General features: G+C 38.2%; 2 protein-coding genes across 5 annotated transcripts in view; one reads left to right on the top strand and one right to left on the bottom strand.

The window, feature by feature from the left end:
- Positions 1–1849, top strand: part of LOC131223452 (uncharacterized) — a 51783-nt gene extending 49934 nt beyond the window's left edge. For 2 of the 3 annotated variants that reach the window (XM_058218881.1, XM_058218879.1), the window contains one exon: positions 1600–1849. In XM_058218881.1, the coding sequence (XP_058074864.1) occupies positions 1600–1675 (76 nt within the window). In that variant the 3' untranslated portion in view covers positions 1676–1849. Of the gene's footprint in view, positions 1–1276; positions 1561–1599 lie in introns of those variants that run through there. The other variant, XM_058218880.1, reaches the window with a different exon arrangement.
- Positions 1850–14229: 12380 nt separating this feature from the next.
- Positions 14230–26892, bottom strand: LOC131223451 (polyadenylate-binding protein 2-like). 2 transcript variants are annotated; one of them, XM_058218877.1, is made up of 6 exons: positions 26442–26892; positions 17737–18518; positions 17560–17637; positions 17290–17379; positions 15649–15834; positions 14230–14709 (listed from the first exon to the last, which is right to left on the bottom strand). In XM_058218877.1, the coding sequence occupies exons 1-6, from the start codon at positions 26653–26655 to the stop codon at positions 14425–14427; spliced, it is 1635 nt and encodes a 544-aa protein (XP_058074860.1). In that variant the 5' UTR covers positions 26656–26892; the 3' UTR covers positions 14230–14424. The 2 variants fall into 2 exon arrangements, with proteins under 2 accessions (XP_058074860.1, XP_058074861.1); XM_058218878.1 differs by having other exon boundaries at positions 15649–15783; positions 26442–26884.
- Positions 26893–27387: the final 495 nt, after the last annotated feature.

Raw genomic sequence — 27387 nt, 5'->3', positions numbered from 1 at the left:
GACACCATAGACTATGATTAGTGGTTCTACCAAATACCAAGCCACGTGTGGCACCTTCCATCTTTAAGCAACCCGCATCAACCCGCATGTACCACCACCATCTTCAATCACCCCACCCGTTTCTACACGCACCATGTCTACCTCCATCTCTCCTCAAGTGCCCCTACATGTGCCACATCAATCTACACATGCTTCGTATTTGCCAATGGTCATAAGCGCCACATGTGGTTATCCATCCATCCCTATTTCCATGTGTTTGAAAAACAATATAAGGATAACATTATAGCCTGTCAAGGACAGATGTGACCACAAAGGCCTATCAAGGACAGATCTGTTTTGACAGCAAACTTGGGTGGTACCAAACAGACCCTTTCTTTCTTTCATCATCAATTGTTAATCTCTACTACTTACGTAAAAGTTGTTAAGGGGGATACGGTGATTTGTACTTCACCCACTCTTGTTAACCCAAATTGGCATTACTAGGGTTTGGAAGTTGATGAATTAGTGTACTACTACTAATGCATCAGTACATGACTAGTTTGTTTGATGTACCTGGTCTTTTTAGGTGGGTTCATGGTTCCCTTTGATTAACCAATGAAAGTTTTGAGACTTGAGATCTACATCTAAATTGTAAAGCATTTGATTGATAACAACATTTGTATCAAACAATAGCACTGTAGACGAGAAGCATCGCTTTTGATGATCTCAAAGTATAGAGAATTATGGTGAACTTTTAAGTTTGTATCTCGTGTCAGTGATTTTGATTCCAAGCTTCACTGAAATCAATTTCGAATCTTTGGACAATGGGTTTTTCTTTTTTCTTTTTCTTCTTCTTCTTCTTTTTTCTTTTTTTCTTTTTTTTTTGTTGGTGCCACGGGCGGGGGGGGGGGGTATAGGTCATGAGGTTCTGCGATTGTTTCTGTTGTCAATCTTTTCAAATTTGTTTCATTTTGATATTGAGATAGTGTGAGATAGTGGAGACAATTATCCTTAACCATGTGCACAGTTACCCTTATTTATTGTGAAGATTGTCCTTTTCGCTGAATCTGATCTAACTGTTGTAACGTAACATACTTGAGGATCTAGTTTGACCATGGCATCATTACCAGAGTTCGGTGGACACACCATAAAGATTGAAATTGCTTCCAACAATGTTTGTTTGTGGGGTGCTGGGGGTGTTTGCTATTTGGTTGAACTTTCTCAATGTTCTTTATAACCCAGCACCTGTGGCTCTCCCAATGAAGCTAAATGGAGCTAATATCTATAATGGTCACAGGTAACTGAGCTCTATCTAGGGGGAGATCGTTTGTGGTGTTTTATCAATATATTGGATCTGTAGAGTACAAAAATTACAGTTTTAAGTTCTCAGAGAGACAGAGTTCCCAATTACATGTTTCTTTATATGATTCATTTCAATTAAATTTCACAATTATATGTTTCTTTATATGATTCATTTCAATTAAATTTCACAATTACATGTTTCTTTATGTGTGAAATACCAACAGACTTGTAACATGTATTTCAGTGATTGTATATACTATCTAAGGCCTGTTTCTAACATCATAGCCCATGTGATGAGTGGAACACTTTGATTTTTAGGCAAGAGTATCGGCACTATTGGACACACCTGATGGACAGCTTAGATGTTGCAGCTGTCTGCCCTGCTGTCAAGTAGATGGTATGCCTTGTACTACCTGTGGGCTCTGCAGAGCTCATACATACATAATATGAAAGGTCAACTACTCGCTAATGTTATAGTGAAATACCCAAAGAATATTGTTGATTGGAAAATTGATTGATTTTGGTTCCAAGTTGTTATTCAAAATCAGGGACTAGTAACTATTACTTACTGACAGGTGTACTGAAATCCAGCATTCCGTTGCTATTGTCGATAGATTTCGAAATGGATGATTGTGCTGATGCTAGACCTTATGACATTAACATCACTCACTTAGCTGTAGGGGTGTACACCGAGTCGAGCTGGCCTCAGCTCTACTCGGCTCGGCCACTAGCTGACCCCAGCTTGAACTCGGCTCGGCCACTAGCTGACCCCAGCTCGAACTCGGCTCGGCCTGGTCTTTGAACCTGACTGGCCAGCTCAGCTTGGGCCAGTTCGAGCCAAAATCGAGCCTCTGCAGCATTTTCACAAACACATGCTGTGCACTTTCAATTTCTCACTGTATGTAAACCAGCAGCAACTGTTTACAAGTATTTCATCAAACACCTTGTAGGCAACATCAAAATCAAGAAAAATGATATTTGTTTCATATACATACCTTCCTTGCCACTAGCCGACACTTCGTTGAGTCATTTCATCAAACACTTGGTGAGCAACATCAATATCAAAGTAACCGAGTCACCGAACTAGTTCGATTCGAGTCGGGGTTCTATCCGAGTCGAGCTCGGGCAAGCTCCGGTTCGGATTTTTTTCGAGCTCATAAAATCAACTCGACTCGGCCGAAGTCAGCTTCAAACCGAGTCGACCGAGCTAACTCGGTTCGTGTACACCCCTACTTAGCTGGAGGGCTGTGTGACCGACCATGCAAGATCCAATCCGGTGCCATTCTGTGATAGCCCGGGCTAGTTTGGGGAGCTGATTAGGTGGAACCTGGATCCACTGAGGTGGGTGGGACCCCTGACTGTGGGGCTCATAGTGATGTATGTGCTTTAAATCCACACTGTCCAACCATTTCGAAAGCTTATTTCAGGGCATGATCCGAAAAATAAAGCTGACTCAAATATTAGGTTTACCACACCATAGGAAACAGTCGTGGTTGAATCCCCACCATTAAAAACTTCATGGATTCCACTGGAATGTTTATGTGCCATCCAACCTGTTGATAAGACCACAGACACCTAGATGAAGAAACCACACAAATATCATCCTGATCCAAAGCTTTTGTGGCCCACAAGAAGTTTTTAATGGTCAATCACTACTTTTTCCTGTACTATAGTCCATCTGGAATTTGGAACTGCTTCATTTTTTTGGATTATGCCCTGAAATTAGCTTTCAATATGGATGGATGGCGTGGATGTAGTCACATGCATCACAATGGGCCCCACAGTCAAGGGTCCCACCCACCTTGGTGGATCTGGGTTCTCACCCAATCCGCTCCCTCTAGTTTGGAGGATTCTACAAGCTCATTTCAATTCATTTGACGGGGCTTGTGAATTAGCAGTGGTTAACAACTTTCGGCCTCTTGGAGAGTGAGTTGTGGAGGAATGCTAAGTCCACTTAAGGGACTGGACTTCAAGTGCAGTCACCTCACAGATGGGACGGAAACAAGGAGCATGTGTGTGTGGTATGGGAGCTTCTGATCAAGTGATTCCAACTGGATAAACCCATGTCTAAAAAATCAGGCTAGTTATGATCAAGTGGTCCACACAGGTAGTCAATAATCAACCACTGGGAGATTGACCAACGTTCCAAATTCTACATAAACATGTGGCCCAATGAATCATGTGGTGATCGATCGTGTGATGAATGGCTTGTTGTATTTTAAATTATTTTAAAATAATTAAGTGTTTCAAAATATCTGTTGGGATGGACCATGGCTGTGGCCATAAGTACACATGTGCCCGACGGATGTGTCTTTTCACTGAAAGGTTATATCCTTTCAATTTTTGTTTTGAAAAGTTGTGTCTTTTAAAGCCTAAGGGTCGCACCACTTAGGTTTAAACCCAATAGTCACAATCCTTTGTGAAAGGGTGTCTTCATAAAGTCTATAAATAAGCTCTCTCATCTATTTTAAAAAAGTAAGAAAAAGTTTGTTTTATATTAAAAGTACAGTTTAAGTGTTTTCTAGTTCGGGTTAAGACTAAAAAGTGGTTCAAGGCCGTGTACAGTGAGTGCACTGCTGGGACCGGGTCATAATCGTTGTATCCTGGAGGTCGATTGCTCTGGAAATCTGTTGCACTTGGGACGCTGTCCAAGGGGAGCAAATTCGATTTCAAGCCGAGTGACTCATGTCACGCCTCGACTTCTATAAACCGATAAGTTTTCTCTTTTTCTCAATTTAAATTTATTTTATTTAAATAGTTTTTCAAACTCCATATACCAACAAACTCCATATACCAACAATCTTGAAGTCGAATGCATTTGAAAAACTATTTAAAAATTATGGTTGCATCTATTTGGTTGGAATAGCCCAAAATGAAACCACACCAACCCGATTTGTGAGTCATGACTCGTATAATCTAGAGTTGACATATCCCACCTAATGGTCAAGATCTTGTAGATACTTGTTATGTAAGTTCTTTGGACCACATGTACAAAAGTGAATGTATGCACCGACTGAAAATGATTAGAGTACTCTAGATCTTAATATCTATAAATGAGAATGGTTAGACTATGATCAAACATATAAGAGGCCTGAATTCCTGAATAATTGGTCGGGTTCGTTGTAACCCTCGTTAGCACAAAGTATAATTCTCAAGTTGTCAGATAGGTCAGGCTAAGGCTATCTTGGGTACTAAAGCTATAACTTGCATATGGTTTATGTCCCAAAGACATGTCATTCTATTACACACATGTAAAATCCAAAAAATCTATAGTGCCTACCTCTTGGATAATGTCAGGCCCTGTTCACTCATAAGAAAGCCTGCATTTAGTAGATTTTCTCAAAATCATAATATGACATTAAGGAGCATTTCTTTTTAGATCTCAAAATTTTCGATTTATTTTCTCATAGCTTGAGCCAACTTAACCTTCACATGAAAATAAATCAAACTGTTGCACCATACTGAGTAGGATATACACTGATCTCAACATCCTTGTACAATAAAGATCAACCCAAAATGCATTTCAAAATGGGATTTTGTATTGGGATTCTCATCATATCAGGAATTCTTCTTTGTAAACCACCATGCATGGTTGGTTAAAAAGAAAACTTTGGAAAGAAAAATGTGAAAGAAACAAAAAAATGCAATCTTCCAAAGTATCTTCTAAAATCGGTCTGATAGGTTGATGATGTGGTCACTATCTCATAAATCTGCTAGTTACTCACATGTGGATGGGTAATATTCATTGTACAATCAACCGGATGAAGGATCTAAATCCATCATGTACGTGGCAGAAATAGAATTCTTGATATTGGGAAATGTAGTTGCCAATTATGTGCATTCCCATCATTTTCAAGTTGGTGCAACCCTTAAGAAGGGTTCTAACAAGGAATATCTGGTGGTTATAACCATTCTATCTAAACTTGACATGTTGCATGAGAGCAAACAGCATTCTGATGACCCTTGATCTAGTCAACTGATTTGATGGACCTCACATGGGAACAAAATCACCAAACATGGAAAGAGTTGAATGTCCCAATAATGAAATTTCTTAGACAATCTCATTAAATAAATAAATGAATAAGGTGGAGACGGCTCAAATCCAAATGGGTTTAAATGAAAAAAAAAAGTAATAATTAACCAATACTCTAATCACTTGTTCAGAAGAAATGAAGTGGACAATTATGATCATCTATCTTAATTGCTCGTGAGTTTATTCTCTTGTGAGTTTGTTCTCCTAGGAAACCTTTAATATTCTAACAGAGCACCGCGGTTCATACACATGCAATCTATAATTTTATATGATATATGTCTTTGGATAATCTAATCTGAGCCCAATTTTGATGATCAAGATTATTCAATTAATATGTCGGACCATATATAATGCGTATCACCAAATTATTCTTCCATTAAACAATCTTACATGTCCAACTTATAGACTGCAAGTGGATGGTTTACTGTCTACTTTATGATAGGAGATTTTGGGAAGATATTTGATGGCGACTGATGGTGGGTAGCACAAGAGTGCATGGTCTAAATTGTGAAAAAATTAGGCCTACTATATCACTGGTGCTAGAACAAATATAACATATCATTTTAATCAAGTGCATGTTAAGGAATTGATTTTTGTGTGATTGATGCGCATAGAATGAATATTTATATTGATGTTAATCTTTAGAAATACAGTAGAATGCACGGTTTCACACTAAGGCGTCACTGCACACATGTTTGTAACATAAATAGTTCATTAGTGGGTTATTTTTTGTATTTATAGTGACATAAAAATTAAGTTATAACGTGAACCAACCATTAGTATGAATAACTTTTATAATAATGAGTGCACATAAGGAATAAATGAGTATGTTATATTGAACTTAATAAGATCAATGACCAAGTCTATCAAACCATGGGCTCACTTATCAATGTGTATTTATAAACAATGCACATTATTCATTTTATATCATTGCATGTATTTTGTGTCCTTTAATCCATCTTATGTGGATTGATGATTGATATGTTTGAATCTTATATCCATGTGTCATATGTACAAAATATAATCTTCCTATTATAATATGATACATTAGACAATGTATGACACTTGATACGTAGACACTTAGAAATTGTACATATGTGGAAAACATCCCATTTATAAAGATTTGAAATTGTTGGGGTTAAGTACTTAGATGCACTACAATATTCCAAAGTTATAAATTTATACAAATATTATATTGGCCCATCTGAAATGATTGGACTGGTGTATTTTTAAAATATTACCTTTTATAGACCCAATAGATGAAAGGTCTAGATCTTGCATATATGTTACTTTTATGAATATTAAGTACTTAATAACTCACATTATATGATGCTCGTATCTCTGAAGTTTGACTTACCATGAAGCAATAGCTAGCTTGAGTTTATTAAATGGACTTGTAGTGAATGTGCCTTAATTCAATATTAATTCTGACTTACATTTTATTATGTACAAAGTGATATTATAAAATATTGGGTACAATAACAGACGGACCGTCGGTACATATCACTTAAATGTTTGACACACTTATCGTTGCTTTTATATAAACGATTCATATTATTGCTCTTATACATAAAGTTGTTGATAAGGTGACTAATGTATATGCCTAATTTATGAGACAATTACATTCACTTTTGACATCATTCACAATATTTTTTAGACAATATTACTTAGAAAGGTAGAGGAAATGTTCAGTCCATCTGATCATGTGCCAATCTAAGACACGTGTTAGTCAATTCATACGATGGTTCCTACGAAAGATTAATTTTTCTTAATAGATTTATCAGGTGGGGCATAGATATATCTATCAAGGCTAAATTTGAAATTGTGGGGGTGCACTCGGATGCATAAACCACTTAACGCATGGAATCCAAGTTTAGTCAATATGTATTTGATAAATGGGTTGATATAAAATTGAAGATTTACACTAAGGAGACTATATGTTGAATATTATAAATCAATATGCACATGTTTTATGTTGATGTGTAGGTCTTTAAGACAAGGTGTCTAGAATTAAGCATATTGCATATTTTAATAATCTAATTGGTAGCCATCAAATAAATAGTTAAAAGAATTGTTAGTGATTTGAATTCAAAAAATGATTGTTGGATCAATGAGATTTTTAGGTTATATTTTATTCTCATTAGAGGCTAGATTTGGACATTTGGGATTAGTATTCATATGAGACTATAAGTTTATGTAATGAACTGTGTTGTTTTACCATCAACAAATGTATCTAATGGCCAAACTTATGCACATATGGAGCTCATTGTTCAATCCATTGATCAAGATACTTGATAATGAACTTGGATATTTCTTCTCCATATTCAGTTGTCAAATATCCATTGATTGTATTGTTCTCCATATTCAGTTCCCAAATGTCCATTGATTGTATTGAATTCTAATCACTAATTGATAAATTAGCATGTGTTAGGGAACATATGATAACATGATAATGTTGCGATTTGATTATATGAAAGTTATATTCTATTTTAGTTGTCATATATCTATGCATGACAAATTACTCCAGCATCTTTGTATTACAGATACAATAAGGTTGATTGACTTTACCACCAGTTAGTTAAATGGCGGGCTAGTGAAGTTGCCTGAATTGTAAGAGTACATTCAAGGCTAAGAAAGTTGATTGTATTCAGAGCCGGTAATACGACAACTATCATAATAAAAGTGATGTTCAGTATTTGTTATTTAATGAAGTCGTAATTATTGACTCTGTAAGGTTAGAAATGAATTTGGTATGCGTTGGCTTGATATATGAATAGTCAAAGAGGATACGGTTGACTGCCGAAGACTTCACTAAGGAGCAAAAGGAGGAATCCGCCTAGGCAGAGGTTCATTTATGAGTAGCTAGTTGGTGAGGCAATAGCTTGCTAATACGATGATCCCTAGCTGATCTGAAAGGATGATTAGCCACAATGAGACTAAGACATGACCAAAATCGTATGAGAAGAAAGCTTGACGAAGCAAAGACGGGTGGAGGTAAAAGGCATACGGGTCATAAATCCTCTAACCAAGTAATTATCTAAAAGATTAGTCAATGATATATTGAAGGAAATGGGGCTGAGCCTAATATATGAGCTACCAGTTTTGGCAACCCAACCTATACGAATAGAGATCCTATTAGATAGGTTCAATGGGTAAATAACAAGACACGAGGTAGACGATGCACTGATGTAAGTGAATCCCTTCTATGGTGTACAGTGCGAGTAGTAATGAAGAAAGATGAGTTTTTGAACTCTTAATGAATTCATAGCCATATATTTGGTGGTGTATCCAATTGCTGCGTATACTTGATGGAATTCACCTATATGGGTATGGAGGTGGAGGCCGCTTCCTATGAGAATCTAGACGAATTCTCTAGAGCAATCATGAAATCCAGGTAATGGTGTATGGCCGAAACGCAGCAAACCGCAGAATCACTTGTAGCAGAAAAGTTGTGTGAGTGGCATGTACTTGCGATTTACATCAAAAGGAATCAGGTTCAAGACTATGGTGTTACCTGATTCCTGTATACCTGTCATGTTGACTCTAATGTTGGTTCAAGTCTATGATGACACTGACACCATTGCATAACTCTTTCATATTAACCCGAAATGTCAAAAATTTTAAAACATGTAGGGGATTATTGCATTTTAAATTATGTTTAAATAATTTAGTGTTTCAAAATATCTGTTGGGATGGACCATGGTTGTGGCCATAGGTGCATGTGCCCTACGGATGTGTCTTTTCACTGAAAGGTTATATCCTTTCAATTTTTATTTTGAAAAGTTGTGTCTTTTGAAGCTTAAGGGTTGCACCACCTAGGTTTAAACTCAATAATCACAACCCTTTGTGAAAGGGTGTCTTCACAAAGTCTATAAATAGACTTTCTCTCATTTGTTTTAAAAAAGTAAGAAAAAGTTTGTTTTATATTAAAAGTACGGTTTAAGTGTTTTTTAGTTCAGGTTAAGACTACAAAGTAGTTCGAGGCTGTGTACAGTGATGCACCGTTGGGACCGGGTCATAGTCGTTGTATCCTGGAGGTCGATTGCTCTGGAAACCTGTTGCACTTGGGACGCTATCCAAGGGGAGCAAATTCGATTTCAAGCCGAGTGACTCATGTCACGCCTCGACTTCTATAAACTGATAAATTTTCTCTTTTTTCTCAATTTAAATTTATTTTATTTAAATAGTTTTTCAAACTCCATATACCAATATGGTTATAATCGATGGCCACGGGTAATGCAAGTGAATTGACATTGCATTGCTCTCGTAGCTAAGCCAAATTCTAAGAGAGGATGCTTTTTCTAACCTTTGTTTTTAGCTGATCATGGTATCCAGAGATCACATGATGGGCCTTTGGATATGTCTGGCATTGTCCATTGATGATGGGGATATCAGATAAATGGCTTGGATAAACCAACCATGGGCCCCACGTGTACAAACTTGGTGCACAGCACCCCTATTCATCACAAACAGGGGAACCTGGCCTCGAAAACTTTCATTTGCTTAGCTAAGAGAATACTGGCGCCTAGGAGATCCTAGCCATCCCACGGTTCAGTTTCACTTTTAGATGCGTTAGTATAGAAATCAGGGTGGTCCATTTATTAATCATTAGGTGAGGCACAGAAAAGAAGTGGACGGATGGGAAGAGCTTGTCGAATTTTTTATTAGCTTTGTCCATTTGTTTAATGCATTGTGGCGCACCTGATGAGTAGGCCAGCTTGGTTTTTTGGGTCAGTAAATCTAGGATGAGGGACTCACCTCAATGGTGTGGATGTCGGCACTGTGCCCTCCCTTGCAGCTTACTTCCTCTACACATGGCAGTGGGACAGGTCATTTATCAAAAAGTATTGGTCACCAAAGTAGGATGCCAAAAAATTGAGACTAATCCAACCATCAAGTGTCCCAGCATGTGAATTTAGAGGATTTTGGATGGTTGTCTATATTGTTTTTTATGGTGTGGCCCATCTAATGATTGTACGGGCCCTTCTTTTTCCTCTTTCTTTTTTCTTTTTTCTTCTTTTTTTTTTTTTTTGGGTGATGAAGCTTACTTGATAATGAGGTGTGGTCAAATTTAAAGTGAGCCAAACTTCTAATTCACATGGTGGTTCACATGATGGTTGAATCAGCCTAATTTTAAGACATCCCAATTTTATGGTGGGGATTCTTCTGGACAGGTCAGATGCAATGATAACTTTAAGGTGGACCTCACTTGCAAGAGTTGTAAAATAAGCTCATTCTACAAGGTTTGCAAGGATTTGGCCTCTTATTAGGAAGCATTTTAGCATGAATATACTTAGGATTAGGGTTGTTAGTGTGGCTGGCTGGCCATGGGTTTTTGGGCTAGGCAGGCATTCGGATTAGGTTTGGGCACAACTTTCAGGCTCACGAGATAGGCTTTGGCTTAGAAATTAAAGCCCCTTCAGTTTCAAGAAGAATTTGAAGCAACCTTGGCTCATCCTGGTCCAAGCTCGTATATATAAAGCCCTCCATGCATGTTGTTTATACATATGTAGCATATATGGGTTGATCCACTGCAAGTAAGCATGGCTGGGCAGACCTGCCATGGGCATATAAGCTGTCATTTAAGTTATATAAGTTGGATTTATTTGTTTTTTTCTCCTTCTATTAAATGGGTTGAGCTTCATGAACCTCTGGCTTTGCTGGTTGATATCCTTGAAGGAACAATGTAAAACCACAACTACAAATATAAATTCACCTGGTTTGGCATACATGAGTTATGGAATGACCTTTTATTGGTAGGTTCCGTTATCTTCACGGGGATATCTGATTAATCGATTGGATCTGATATAGACAGAATGGATGGCCACACAATTTGGAAGTTTTGGGCATCTCCCTCCTGATTGCTTATTGTTGTTCTCTATGGTGTGGGCCACTATTATTTTCGATTAGGCTGATTTTTAGGATTTGGACCTAACTTTGGAAATACATCTAAGGGATGGGATGAGTTGGATGGCACAAGCACAAAATGGTGGATGCAACAGCCCTATTGTGCATCCAAAGCTGTGTGATCATTACATTGTCTTAAGGAATTAAACTAATAAAGTAGGAGATTAATTTGATACTCTAGCTAGCATGAACATTAATGTGCTGACACTCAGAATTTGTATGTACGCAGCATGCATTATCCCCGACTAATCCTCAGAAATAACTATTCAGTAGTATATTGGTTGCAGTGTATTTGCCACTTTATTAAAATGGTCATTATTTTCTTACGAGTGTGATCGATTGGCCAAGTCATTCACACATTGGGGCCCACCTTCACAAAATGGGCAACTAAAGTAGGATTTTCGATGGATCCCCATAATGTCAACATTTTAAACCACCAATCGATAGATACCCACGTTTGTAAAGGGCATACTTGGTAGCTTGTATTTGGAATACTTATAATATCGACTCTCTCAATCACTGATCGATGATCACATGTATACAAAGGGCTTGTTTGGTAGCCACGTCTGTAAAAGACATACTTGGTAGCTTGTATTTGGAATACTTATAATATCGACTCTCTCTATCACTGATCGATGATCACATGTATGCAAAGGGCTTGTTTGGTAGCTTGTATTTAGAATACGTTGGATTTGAAACATCCTAAATTCTAAATATTCTTGTTGTTTTTGGCACCACATATTTGAAATATTTCGGATTCGAAAAATTTTATTTGTCAATCTATATTTGAAATGCATTCAAATTTTATAGTATATTCGCAGAAATTTAAAGAATATGGTAAATCATGTACAATACTAGCGGTTAACATGCGTTACAAAATAGATACTTATTCCAAAAAGTCCATCAAAATATACATTTTTTAAAAAAAAAAAAAAAAAAAAAAAAAACAAGAAGAAGAAGATAATTCCTAACTTCTAGTGCCCACAAAAGTGAGTCCACTTTTGCATGAAGCAAAAGCTCATATGTTAGGGAAAAATGTATTTATTCCAATGTGTGCATAATCCAAACATACATAATGCAAATTACATATGAACACCTATTAATAAAGAAAATGATAGAAAGAAACAAATATCAAATGTTTAGAGTTATATAGGTGGAAATGTTTAAAATTAACAAAACTACGTGATGAAAAGAACGTGACATCCTCAATCTCCTGTCATGTTTTCCAAAAACTCATATCTTAATTTAGCAGGTCAATAGACGAACAATTTCACTAATCTTTGTTTGTTATGAGATGCTTTAATGCTCTTCGTTGATATTTATCATGTTCATTGAATATCTTATTATGTACAACTCAAAGTTGCTTTTGTCATTGACAATAGCATTATGCTTTTGCACAAGACTACCAAGGGAGTCTCGCATGCCCCTCATTATGTCCATCTACTCCCTGGCAAACAAGGTTAAACATGGATCTCATCCATCATTTTGTGTGGAACTATGGCTTTTTTTTTTCTTCTTCTTCTGTGGGCCTGTCAAAGATCATTTTCGCCCTTTGTGGTCATATAATATGTAACAATTATTATTCTCACCATGGATGCAACATTATAAATCATCGACATTGTGAATGCAACTATAGTTGTTGATGTAAATATAATAATCATTTGCTTTGTTACATAACCTATATCTAAATTCAAATCATTCAAATTTAGTATTCAAATGGACATCTGTTAAAAGTAAAGTGGTCAAATTTTATTTTATGCTTGATGAGATGAATCATGAATCTAATCACTAGTCCAAACCTGTGACATACAAGCTACATGATATAAGAAGTCCCATTTTTTTTTGTCCCTAAATATTTCTAAATTTAGGAGAGTTTAAATCACAAACCAATTGACCCTAAATCCAGTGATTACATTCAAGCTGGGCGCATTTGAACTTTTTTATTTTCAATTTGAGGCTTTTAGTTTTTACAAGCGGAGCTTATAGTTCCATGATCCAAAATTATTGAATACCCAATGTTTCCTACCGTGTGGCCTACTTTTGTATCTGCCTCATTTTTTACCCCACCACTTAAAATGATCTATCGAAAGTGATGGACGTGGATTTCTCAATAACATTAAGGTGGGCCCCACAATCATGTGAACTCTTACACATTTCCGAGGAAACCGACAGATCCAGAGATGTGTTTATGCGCATGATTCTGACTCCGACGGCAGTGATATATGTATCCTATATCCAGAGTCCATCCGTTTTACCAGCTCAAATTATGGCATGAGGCCAAAAGTTAAGTGAATCTAAATCTAAAGTGGACAAACTCCGCTAATTGAACGCCCACCATTAAAAACTTCCCAAGGCCCACCGTAATGTTTACGAGCTTGATCCATCTTTTTTGCCTATAGGAAGTTTTTAAAGGTCGATAACCATTATTTCCTATGGTACGGTCCACCTGAGATTTGGATCTACTTCATTTTTTGCCTCATGCCCTAAACGAGCTGGAAGAACAGATGTACAGTGTATATATACAACACAGAGAGGCCGGGCGGACCTATTCCACTCCCTTCCAGGAGAGACTGTCAATCACAGTCGTGACTTCAACGGTAGGCGTTTAATGACCACTGCTTCCTGTCATGTGGCCCACTTTAATATTGGATCAGGGTCATGCATTCGAATGATGTGGCAACACTGGTGGATGGGGTGGATTTGTTACAAACATCATTGTCAGGCTCAGGTGTTTTAACAGTGAGAGTTCTGCGTCCAGCCGTGTCTACTATATCCTTCCTTGTAGCCCACTTGAGCTGCTTCATAATTGACCTGCCGAAACTGATAGATGGTGGATTTCTCAAAAGACATCACAGTGGACCCCACTACTTGAACGGTGACCATTATTAGACCTAACGTTCCTAAGAGGAAAGGGGTAAAACAGAGAAATATTCAGTGACACGGGCAGAAAAGTATTTTTTTTTTTTCCAGTCAGTAAAAGTTTGAGGCATTTCTTCTTCGTGGGGGTATGAAAAAGGCAACCTGTTTTATGAAAATAGTTTTAAAGTATGAAGTGTCCGATCCATAATCCATTGACCAAAAGTAGGTGGTTTTTACATGGCCCAAAAGTCGGACAGTTTTATGGAAATAGTTTTGAAGTATTGAGTTTTTCAATCAATGGCCCAAAAGTCAGGCAGCAATATGGAAAAATCCATAGATTGAACTCAGTCATCCAGCGATAATGATAATGAGCCAAGCTGATCAGCAACATCAGAACCTGTAACTTGTGGAAACTGGAAAACTTTCATAGCTTCAGCAAGATTGGTGCCAGTAACTAGTGCAAACTGGAAGATTTCCATAGCTTGAGCAACTCTCCTCTTCAGAGCATCTGGGGACTCTATGAGGTGGATTAGCTCTGACTGGTCCATCTTAAGCAGCATCCAAGTAACTTTTGCTGCAGAATCTTGCTCCAGGCGATCAACAAGTAAGAACAATTGTTCACCTAGCATCTGGTATTCCAGAGCATGGAATGCGGTAAGGAAACAAGACAGCCAAGAAAAAGACGGAAAGCAATTCAACAAACTCTGGATATCGAAAGAAACATATTTCCAAAAGAGGAAACTTCCACGCATTAGAGTAGGACCATCCACTTGCTCGCCCAAAGCTATTTTCCTCATGGCACACATCAATCCAACCCGTCCAAAACCTCAGCCCCAATGTAGGGAGGACATGGCCCTAAAATCAGATTGATAGAGCAACCATTACATAATGGACATTTGTGAAATTTGGGCTATTCACTTTTTTCCATTTAAACTATCAATTTTATGTCTACCAATCGGCGGGGATTATTCATTCAGTTATTTTTATTTTTTTTCCCCCTGCTCCAGGCTATCATGAGTAGGCTCAAATTTGTGAACAGTTTGGATTGAGATACTTCCATGCAAAATGCAATGGCTTGGGCATTTCATATTGGTAGACATACCCATCCAGCATATCAAGTACATCCTCTTTAAAAAAATGAAGTAATATCATATTCTCATGCAATATCCTCATGGTTTGCCGCAACAGCCATTACGTAAAGGTAATGGTGGCAACCGTTACATGTTACTGGGTCGTAATGGAAAAAATGACCTGTAACAGCCCGTTACACCCCCCTATAAAGTTTGTAACAGTCCATTACAGGCTGATATAGGTTTTTCAGATTTTTCCAGAGAGAGAGAGAGACTATAACGGCCGTTATAGCCCATATCATAAAGGTAACAGTGTTAGCCATTATGGCCACCATTACCATTACAGAATACCTTGAATATCCCGATTAAAAATATATATTCTGCATTTCTTTTCATCTTTTCTGCTGCATCATCACCTTGTTGAAAGAAGGCACTCAGTGAAATGCAAAGTCAGTCAAAAGCATTCACAGTAGCAATAAAAGAAGAAAGAGTAATTACCAGCCTTTGCTGCTCGGGACTTGCCGAAGCTAAAGCAGAGGCAAGTTTTGTAATTGCTACAGGCTGAGATCGGGCTGCATCAATGGGAAGAAATGGCAAACCAAAAACATCACATAGCGAAGGCGTCATGGGACCCTGAGGTGCAATTGAAGGTTCAACCCCGTTATGAGCATTGCATTGAATTAACTGAGATTTTTAAAACATCCAGCAAAAAAGAAAAAGAAAAACATCAACAAAATACAATATCTCATTACGCATGCCTAACCATCTATCGAGCACAAAAGAAAAGTATTTACAATGACAAAGGCTTTTTGACTATCAACGACCTTAATTATGAAAACAGAAAAAAGCATATAGAGGAATCTATAGAAACAATCAGAAACAACAGAAAATCTGCAATTCCCCGCTTGCAATGAAGGAAATAGTGGGAGGGAATGAGATAGTAAAGTTTAAGGCTGATATCGATGCAAAGTTTCTCCATGTGTACAGCTCAGCAGTCAGCCCCAATACAAGGTCCACATGTTCCAACACAGGACCTGTTAAACAGGTGAGCAATCCATCAGGCGGGTCTCACCACATAGATGCCCCCTTCGAAAGACCAGGTGGGTCACCTTGTCAGGCAGACCACAATGTACGAAACAAAAATGAACAGCTAACCCAAGCTTCGTTGTTCATCCATTTGTTTTGTACACAGGCCGGCCTGGATTGGACCAGCCTGATTTTTGGGTAACTTGATAAGCTATCAAATGACACTAATTTCCTATTGTTCAGAGAGTATTCGGTACCAGAAAATTGGCCCCAAGGCGTGAGTGACAAAAATCAGTTCAATCCCATCTCATCACAATGTGCAACCCTAGTGAGACCATGTTTAGACCATCAAGTCAATGATTTGGGAAGTGATTGGGTGGATCAAGTAATAGCTCAGGTAGCATTTATGGAGCCATTTCCAGGAGATCCTAGATGATTATTGCTGTGACTTGTATGACTACAATAACAGAAAAGTTGCAACGTGTTTATCCCAGAGGCTCCGTAGTCGAGAACCAATCCTCATGTATCACATTAATCATCTTAAGCCATGGCAGCTTTTAAATAGCAGATTGGAAAAAGTTTTACACTCAGCCACCCATCAGACATCAATCTTCCTCTTTTAACCCAAGTTATGAAACCAACATTGGTAGAGGATCGCATACAAAATCCCCAATGAATAGGTTATTTAAAGGACCTATAGATCAATCAAACACACAGAAATAAATATTGATACAAAGAGAACAACCTTTGAATAGAAGGTTTAATGGAACAGATTTTGCATGCACCGAGAGCCAGTTGCACAGTTATCTCCCACCTTCCAAGGACGGTTGGCAGGAATCCCAACACGATTTCAGAATGAGATTTTTGAAATCCCCCTTGGCATGTTTTGTATTACCACCCAATCTTTGGACTGGGAGATATGCTTGCACCAAATGTGGGATCAAAGTCAATTCTAATGTACTTGAATGTATTATCTTACTAAAATCAGATTATTGCCTACACATTTTGCTTCAGCAAAAACAGCCATCGCTGAGACCCATTACGGGGATAGAAATTCAGAGTTGAGCACATAACCAAGCAACACAATTAGAATTCGCAGTCAGAGCAGCTCACCTCCAGCCTTGCCTTTCTTTCATCCTTCCGCTGAAAGACAGCCACATACAGAGGTTTCCTTCCTATCATTTTCCCGCTCATTTCATTTATCTAAATGACGGCCCATTAAGTATAAGAATTGCCCCATTAAAATAAAATAAAATAAAATAAAAAGAGGAAGAAAGAAAAAAGAAAAAAGAAAAAACTTCATCAATAAACTAAACAACAGCAGATAGTTGTGCCATAAAGAAACATCTAGAATGACTTGTGGATTAGAAATCACCGACTTACAGCTCTGTTAGCTTCTTCGGGGGTTGAAAGTGCCACAAAACCAAAACCCCTACTCTGTCCATGTGAATCCAGCTTGACCTGTAGAAAGACCAAATTTGTTTACATATAAATGCACTGACAAAGTGTTTATAAAGCCGATCTTATATGTTTTAGATGCTTCCTTAGTGTAATAAATACCTTGCAGGATGTTACAGTGCCAAATTCAGAAAACAACTCCTTGAGTTTTTCGTCATTGATATTATGATCGAGATTTTTCACATATAAATTAGCCCCTCGCAGTTCTTCCATTCTGTCCCTCTCATATTTGGCTTTCAATTCCGCCTCTCTTTCAGCTTTCTTCTGAGCCATTCCAACATACCAATTTTTCTCACCATGGGAAGTACTCTCAACTGCGGCAGCAGCATCGTCAGGATTCTGAAAATTGACAAAGCCAAAGCCTCTATTTTTCCCATTTGAATCCCTCATAATAGCTGCACTAGTAATCAGACCATAAATACTAAAAACTTTCCTAAGGTCCTCGTCGGTAGTTGTTTCAGACAAATTTTGTACATATACATTAGTGAACTTTGGTGTTCCATCTGTTTGATTTCGCTCTTCACGACGAACAAAAGGGCCAACATAGACTTGTTTATTATTTATCAGCATGCCATTAAGTTGTTTAATGGCATTCTGTGCATCTTCCTCCATAGAAAACTGTACAAACCCATATCCCTTAGACTGACCACTGTTATCAGTGGCCACCTTGATAGAAAGGACAAGACCAAAGGTAGAAAAAATCTCATACAATCCTGCCTCATCTGTTGTAGTGTCGAGGTTCTTGATAAATACATTAGCATATCCACTTTTCCGTACATTAGCATATCCACTTTTCCGGATGCCAGGATCCTGATGTGAGAACATGATCGTGATTGGTTTTCCACTGATAGGAGTAAAACTTAGAACCTCCAAGGCACGACTAGCTGCAATTTATAACAAATCAAAAGATCAGGTTCACAACAATCCATGTTAGAAAATCATTTAAATCAGTGTATGAATGAGATGGTAAGCAACATCGTTCTCAATTGCATGATGTGGTTGAACTTACGGCAGCTAAATAAATTGGAATAATTAAGAGTAACAAATAACATTTTCAAGACATGCAACATCTACTTTATCAAGATAAGAGAATTCAAGGGGGAAAAGGGACAAGTGACGTAAGAGAAAAGAACAGAGAGAAACAATTTGCATGAAAATTTTCTCCCATGGCAACAAGCCAATAACTTCAAAATATCCTATAGAATGAACTAGCAAATCTTCAGTTCAGCAAAATTGTTGCATGAATATGGCATGCTTCTTTTTTTTAGAGGATGAATATGGCATGCTTCTTCAACATGTGTAAAGAAATAGACTATTACATTTAGCAAATGAAAGCAAGGTTACAAAGCTTGCCAAGTTGAAATGTCATTTACCTGACTCCACTCTTCTATCTACTCTCTCTACCTAGTAGAAAGTGATATGGCTAGGTTGGGTGAACAAGAATGCATCATTCAGCTGAGTTTAGCATAACTAACCAAGGCATGCTCATTTCTTTCTTTTCAAAAGATAAAGACAAAGGGGAAAAAAATCACCACCACCACTATTTCCTTGTATATATCATACCTTTAATATCTAGATAAAAAAATATATATGAATCATCAAACGGGAAAACATGTAGGCAAGAAAACTGTGAGGCATGAGTTTTTAAACCTTGAATGAAAGATACTCAACATGATAGAAGGACCCAAGAGGAAAAAGTAACCAACTCCTGACCAGTGGTCTCATTTCCTCACGTACTCTGACCCAACCCCCACTCTAATTTTCATCACAAAGTATTTGCTGTAAGTGTCACATAGATCTGGTGCATGTGGAAGGTATACAAATGCTTGCATGGGTAATAATGGGGTCAGTGAGAGGGTGGGGGACCCACCACCAGCACACCAGCAATTATACTTTGTGTAGCTGCTTGGTTGAGATATTCTCTATGGGATGAATGCTAGCTGACTACAAAGAAAAACTTAACATTTGTATCTCCAAAAACTCCTGCAAGATTAAGGATGAATAGTTCAACCTTAACAAGTGAAGGACTGGTGCAACCGGTTATCGAGTCAATGAAATCTCAACACCCGAATCGCAAAGAAGTAGACGAGTACACCCACAAAAATGGCGGAGTAAAGAAGGTGAAATAACTTTTTTGATGGAGTACCCCCATTGTGCCATAACCATTGCCCTCTGTCAATCACCCAAAGCGTCGTTAGCATAGTCCATTGGCTAACCAACAACTCACCATATCACCATACACATCTACTACACCTTCCCCAACTTGTGCCCCATCCTCATATGCATGTTCTTCATATTTTGTGTCATCTTCAGCTTTCATTTGCATGCGGTCATAAGTATCTTCAACATATTCTCCTTCCTTGGCCAAAATCACTTTAATTATGGAATGATGCTCAAGCATGTGAAAAGAACAATGTCCCAATGACCCACACTTAAAGCATGTGAAAGAAGTGTGTTTCCCCATCTTGAGCGTGCTAAGCCTCCCGTGCATAACTACCTCCTCCCATTTTGGGATTTGGCTTCGTTGTTAGACGTTGGGCCATTGTCCCTCATCTTATATGAGGCCCTGTGGTTGCCTACACGGGAAGTTAGTATGCTGCTCCATCGTTGATAACAGTCCACGTGGGGTGCTAAATCATCTCCCAAGTCCCCAGCTTATTATCTCCTTGGCTTTTAATGCAAGTGTGTATGCATTGCATCTTAAATAATATTTGAAAACCAATTCATTTCTAACATCTGGGTTCAGACGATTAAGATATCTTGAGATATTTTGTTCTCCATACCCATGACACCTTGCCTATAACGTCAATGTATGAAACTCCTCATTGTATTCACTGATTGATTTTCTTGACATAGATTGTGACATTTTTATAGCATAAGTCATGGTTAGGAAGTTTCTTTTTAACTTCTTCTCTTTCTTTTTTTTCTTTTTTTTTTTTTTTTTAATTTTTTACCAACAAGTTAATTTCTCCTTACCTTGACTGATTCATTCGGTTTGGAGAACATCCCACCATCAGTGTTTTGCGTATCGACGACATCGGCTGATATATCCCACGATATATCTTGTATCCCACCAGTGGGATACAAAACACACAAGTAATGGGATATATCCCATATGTTCGATCCGGTGAGCATTTTCAATTTTAGATCTCTTTATATATATATATATCATGTTAAATTAGTGTCAAATTGTTACAAATCCATGATTTTCATGTTTTGCATGAAAAATCATGGATTGGGAGCTTCGATTTCAAAATATGGAGGAGATGGGCCGAGTTACGGAAAATTGAAAAAATCAAAAATTTCCAATTTCTTTCAAATCAGTTGCAATCTTTACGTCCAAACATAAAATCAAACATGTATGTAACCTGATCTAGTGATTCTTCTTTTGCTTTTGAATGTATTACTTGTGTTTCCACACGTCTTCTTTCACCTATAAATTATATGAATAGACTTTGAATATATTTGCATCAAATGAGTTAGACAATGCATAGATTATTAGTTTTAAATATGGCAAAACAAGTATGAGCAGGCTTATCTAATTATTAGTTTTTCCTTTTTATCACCTAATCTCCCACAAAGCACACTTAACAGCAGAGCTCTGATGGAATTCAGTGGTTTAAGAGTCATCCATTCGCATTTCAGGATTAGTGACTTTGAAGCAACTTAGAATTGAGTTTTATCATAGTCAGTCAAATACATGGAAACCTTCCCACAAGAAACAATTCACCTAAATGAATAGCTTTTTGCCTAATTTAGAAATATGGACAGATCTGTTACCAAGAACCATGAGCCCATTAGAAAAAGGCTATAAAACTTCAAGACTTATTTCTGCATCCACGCTTTAAATTCTCATCCTCAAACCTCCACTCGCAGATTAGGCCCCTCCAAGATCTCAATATATCTAGTGACAAAAGCACAACATGTACACATCGTTACCTTCTTCCATCACTAGACAAAAGTACTCATTAATTGCTGAGGTATCGCTTACAATTGGATAAGGATGAACTGGGTGAGCTCCCTGATGCCTTGAAGCTTTTGGACTCCAACTCTTACAATGCCATGAACATTCAAGCACAAATATCAGTAAAGAAGCTCTAAAACATAAAGATTCGTTCAAAGAGAATATGAGTCACGAATCACCATTGACCCTTGGTAATTACAGTTGGGAATGTCTTTTAACCTTCCCCACACTTTTTTGAACGTCTTTTTTTTTTTTTTTTACCTCTCCTATACTCATTGCAACTCATTGATCAATCACCTTGTTTTCTTATATCCAGCCTAAAGCCTTCTTCCTCTGCTTTTCTCTTCTATCTTAAAATCATTCAATCACTCTACTTATTTTATAATAATAATAATTATTATTATTATTATTATATAAAAAAAAAATATTATTATTATTATTAAAAATAATAATAATAATAATAATCAGTCTTACATAGGTATTGTGACCTATAACCAGTGGCTCCAACAATACTGTTTACTTTGAGATATATTATATATAACCACATGTGCAATTCATCAATGCATGCTGATGAACCATCACACTCTGTGAGAATGTCAAATACCCAACTAGCAATATGGTTTCAGCTTCCAATATCCAAAGAGAACACAACATATTAAGAAAAGCATCCTAAAATCCTAACAGGGATGACAAACAGACTTTAAGATATAATTGTATCGTGGAAGGAGCCCCAGTACAGCTGATTCATGACATAGTGACGAACCTACCACGTTTTGAATTCAGCTGCATGAGAAATTACAGTAACAGGACAATAGGCAAAAATAATTGATAAGAAGGCATTCAAGACCTTTTTTCTTTTTTTTTCTTTTTTTTGAGAGAGAGAGAGGTAATGAAAACTTTATTAGAGAAGAAACCAAACAAGGCAACAAAAGAAAAGGGGCACCAAGACAGCAACCCGAAAACTACCCAAGGAAAGCAATTTTGAGAGAGAGAAGTAACAAAAACTTTATTAAAGAAGAAACCAAACAAAGCAACAAAAGAAAAGGGGCACCAAGACAACAACCCGAAAACTACCCAAGGAAAGCAAAATTACAATCCCTCAACTTGGGGACACATGAGGCCCATTCGATGATCAACGACCTCACCCTATTGGATGTGGCTTCCACCAACTTCCTATCATTGTTAAAGCACCTTCTTTCCTCCCACACAGCCCACCACAAAATAATCAGCCCCATTCTCTAAAGCCTTCTCTTTCCCAAGCTTCAACCCCATGCCACAAACATAAGAATGAGTTAACCATACATGATGATGACCATGACACTTGGAAATGGCCCAAGAGATCTGCCCTAATCCTCCCAACAAACGGGCAATGCACAAAGAGATGATCCACCGTCTCCCATCGTTCATACACAAAATACAAATATTGGTAATCATCATAGCCCCTTTTCGAAGATTGTCAATGGCAAGAACTTTCTCCCTACCTAGCAACCACCCGAACACCGCGAACTTAGGAGCATGTGATAGCGCTACACAAACTTGGTGACCATAGCCTCTCTTAATGGAGTGCCCCCACAAATAAGAGAGTAAAAGATATCACTAAAAATGATCCTGACTTGTCAACATTCCACACCATTTTGTCAGAGTTGGTGTTAGACATGGCATAATAGAGAAGAATTCGATCTAAAAGGGCCACATATTTCTCAATTTCCGCATCTCAATTTCCCCAACTCATCAAGTGAAATTTCTTCTTATCCTTCGCTCATTGCGATAAAAAGTCCCGCCTCAATTTCTCAAGCCAAAAGAGCACCGAAGCCAAACATTGGAATAGCGACATGAAATATAGAGGTAGATTGGAAAGGGCCACTTTAATAAGCGTGATGCAACCGCTAAGCGAAAGGTACCAACTCTTCCATCTAGCGAGTTTCCTTTCAAATCTTTCAACTTACCAATTTTCCCATGCAAAGGAAAAGGCCCACAAAAGTTGCTGGGAGAGACCTGGCTGGACACCCAAAAACCTCGGCTAGCTGACTTCTTCAAACTCCATTGGCACCCCATACATTTTGCTATTAGAGATGTTAACTTTAAAGCCAGACACCACTTTGAAGTATTAGGTAATCGTTCTCAATCTATTCTATCCACATGGGAGATGCATCAAAATACAAGGAAAAAAAAAAAACTGAGTATCGTCTACAAATTCAAGATGAGAAATGGGAGATGGCAAACCCTTTACACTAAAACCATTGATGAATCCCTCCTCCTACCCTTTATCAACCATTCTCCCCAGAGCTTCGACCACCATGCGAAAAAGGAACAGCGACAAGGATCTCCCGAAGGTCCCTTGAGCTTTTACAATAACCTTTCGGGGAGCCATTAAGAAGAATTGAGAATATAGTTGACTTCACGCATTTGTCGATCGAACTTCACCACTTGCTACTAAAACCCATACACAAAATCATATAATCAAGAAATCCCCAATCAACCTGATTCCAGGCCTTCTCAATATCCAATTTCCAAACTAGGCCTTTCCTTCACCCTTTGTGCCTTGAATCGAAACATTTGTGTGCTATTAAAGCACTATCTAAGAATTGTCTGCCTAGGACAAAGGCATTCTGATCATCTACGAGGGGAAGAAGGAGAAAACACACCTGTAAGTTTGGTAAGTGGGAAAGGTGGTGTTTGGGGGAGGAAATTCACCTGTAAGTTACTTCTAGGCAAAACTGCCAGGAAACTTCCAGGGGCTGGCGGTGAGAAGTCACTTCCCAGTAAGTGATTTATAGGCCAACGATTTGATTTTTAAAAAGAGGGGAAGAGGGGGAAAATACACCTCCATGACAGCAATGCTCTAGTAAGATCTCTCTCTCTCTCTCTCTCTCTCTCTGCAATCAACGACCTCTCCCTCTCTGCAATTAGGGTTGCTACGTGCATCTGTCTTCCCCTCTCTCCCTCTTTATAGTTAGGGTTACAAGCTTTTTTTTTCTTTTCTTTTTTAACTTTTATTTGAAGTGGGCCTGATTCAATGAGGTTGTGATAGTGGGGCCCACACCTTAATGTATTTTTGGTATATCCACGCCCCTCATTAGTTTTGCCATTTCATTTTAGCACTTGGGCCCAAACATGAAGGAAATCCAAATCTCATGTGGGCCACACCACAAGAAACAATGGTGATTGAATGCCAACCATTAAGAACTTCCTAGGGCCCACCATAATGTTTATTTGCTGTCCAACCTGTTGATAAGGTCACACATACCTAGATGAAGGGTAAACACAAATATCAGCTTGATCCAAAACTTTCGTAGCCCGCAATAAGTTTTATTGGTGAGCATTCATTCACCGTTGTTTCCTTGGTGTGGCCCACCTAAGATTTGGATATGCTTTATTTTTGGGCCCACTCCCTAAAATGAGCTGTCAAAACTAATGGACAGCGGGGATCTAGAACTTGGGCCTTTTTTCTTGTAGCCATTGGTTTTCTAATCTATGGATGATATGTTTAAGATCACGAGTAGTTTACAAACCATAAGCAATCAACTATGGTCCCTCCAAATGGATGTTTGGAATTCTTGATTGGACCTATTATTTCCATAAACAAACTTTAATTTCCATTTTCTAGCAATTTTTTGGCTATCAACTGGATGGTTACAATCATTTGACTGGTGTGATTTTTGCTTAATGGTTCATTAATTGTGGGCTGAACTTGATGGATAGGTTCGAATCAATTAATTGGACTGTACATGTGTCCCTATGCAACCTTTTGTTCTTCAAGCAACTGATCTTGTCTCATTTTACATGCCTTTTACATGGACCTATCTGAGTGGGGCCCACCAGGTCAACAGTCTACATTATAGAGCCATGAATTCTAGTTGTAGCATCTAATTATATAATCTAGCATTGTTGTAGGTATTTTGAATTCGTGGGCCCATTTTTATGACCCACTCAAATTTATTTTTTTTTAATTTTTAATGCACGCACACACACCCCACACACTCACGCCTTAGTGGAATTTCACCACCAATGGGTACTCGATCCCTTGACCCGGTGTTGAAACTCTCGAGAGTCTACCACCCGAGCAAGAGTAAGGACCCACTTAATGATTGGTTTAGCCTAATAATCAGCTAAAATATCCATCTAGATGGACTTAATAAAATGGTGTATTTGGTGTCAAGCTTTCTTCTATGATTATAACATTTTGTAACGATTTCCTACTCCAAGGTCTACTTGGTGTGAACATACAGCTTCTCCTGTAACTAACTTACATGTTACCCAAACACAAAAACCACCTTACCCATAAGGGCCTGTTTGGCCAGTGGTATTAAGTTGTATTAAATGGGATTACATTACTAATCCCACTTTGAAATTCGGAATGGCATGTTTGGACGGAGTGTGAGATGGGATTAAAATTAACTTGGTAGGCTTTGGAAAATGAGCCTTGTGCTGGAAAGTGTGAGATGGGATTACAAATCCCATGGATGATGAATTTTTGCTTCATCCAGGTTCAATCCAAATGCAATTTGAAAGTAAATCCTAGGATTTACTTTCAAATGTATACATTCCAAACATGGTATTAGAAAACAGGGGATGCACCCAATCCAGGAACAATACCTTACACATGCATTTATTGTAACTTTTACAATTCCATCCACCTTAATCCAACCTAATGCGGCTGGCCAAACAGGCCCTAAGTGACTTACAGATTACATCTAAATAGGATAACCGATAAGTGACTTCCACTTACAACTTAAAAAACTTACAGGCATCCAAACAGGTCCACCAAAACCACTAAAAGCCAGAAAAAGTAACAACATTAACACCGAAATCCTAAAAAGAGACAGACAGAGAAGTTCCTGACCTTCTTGGGCGTTACTGTAAGTGACGTAGGCGCATTCGAGGGAGGAACGCCTGGTCTCGTCCCTGCAGACCCTGAAGGATTGTATGGGACCGCACCGGCTGAAGAGATTGAAAAGCTGACGTTCCGTTACGCTGGGGTCCAGATCTCCAACAAACAGAGACGGTCCGGGGATTTTGGACAGTGTCGGATGCCGAGGACGGGCAGCACTCGCCATATCCGTAGCAGAGATCGAAGAATCTACGAAAGAAAATGGCAGATATGGAACAATCAACAAAAGAAAAACCGAGAGCAATGGAAGAAAGGAAGAAGGCCATTTTTTTATTTTTTATTTTTTGGGTTTTGGGTATGAAATCAAAGAGCCTCTTGACCGAATGACAGCAACTGGAAGTATTTATAGTGGAGACTGCGTCCGTTTTGATTAATGACGCCCCAGTTTTTCTGGTTCCACACGCGCGAGTAGCAGCGCTGTGCCATCCACACGTAAGAACACGTGTGGAAGATCGGAACCATTCATCTTGTTGGGAATAGTTTCAAGATTACATAATTTAAGCCTTTATCCTGTTTCATTGCTTAGATGGGCCACAGTCTATATACAAAGTAAACTGACGGTTAAAATTTTCTAGCCGTCCATTTGATTTGTGTGCTGTGTGCCATTACGAGTCCATAGGAAATAGCCTCGTTTTAAGAACGGAAATGAAGATGAGGGTTTGGGAATTACACGTGTTCCATATTCGCATGTGAGATGGTACGTCTACATGCGAGTGGAATTAGTAACATTGCAATGACAGTTAGTTAGGGAACGCGGTACGACCCGCCATTCCCGCGCTCTGCTGGGGTTCTGACCTGTCAACTTGATGGATAGGTTTTATCCACACCGTCACTCCATTTTTCCATATAATTTTAGATTATGGGCCTAAAATAAGCTGATCTAATACTTAAGTGGACC

Source organism: Magnolia sinica, chromosome 13 (genome assembly GCF_029962835.1).
Source record: "Magnolia sinica isolate HGM2019 chromosome 13, MsV1, whole genome shotgun sequence".
Classification (NCBI taxonomy): Eukaryota; Viridiplantae; Streptophyta; class Magnoliopsida; order Magnoliales; family Magnoliaceae; genus Magnolia; species Magnolia sinica.
The sequence above is the reverse complement of the archived record's forward strand: the minus strand, read 5'-3'. Positions and strand labels throughout refer to the sequence as shown.

What these genes read in the sequence shown, in the direction of transcription:
- LOC131223451 (XM_058218877.1), bottom strand. Translation starts at nt 26,655, where the DNA reads ATGGCGAGTGCTGCCCGTCCTCGGCATCCGACACTGTCCAAAATCCCC. An exon ending in AAAGAAAGGCAAGGCTGGAG is followed by an intron (nt 15,835 to 17,289) that starts GTGAGCTGCTCT and finishes TAAAAATCTCAG; the next exon opens with TTAATTCAATGCAATGCTCA. An exon ending in GTCCCGAGCAGCAAAGGCTG is followed by an intron (nt 14,710 to 15,648) that starts GTAATTACTCTT and finishes CTGGAATACCAG; the next exon opens with ATGCTAGGTGAACAATTGTT.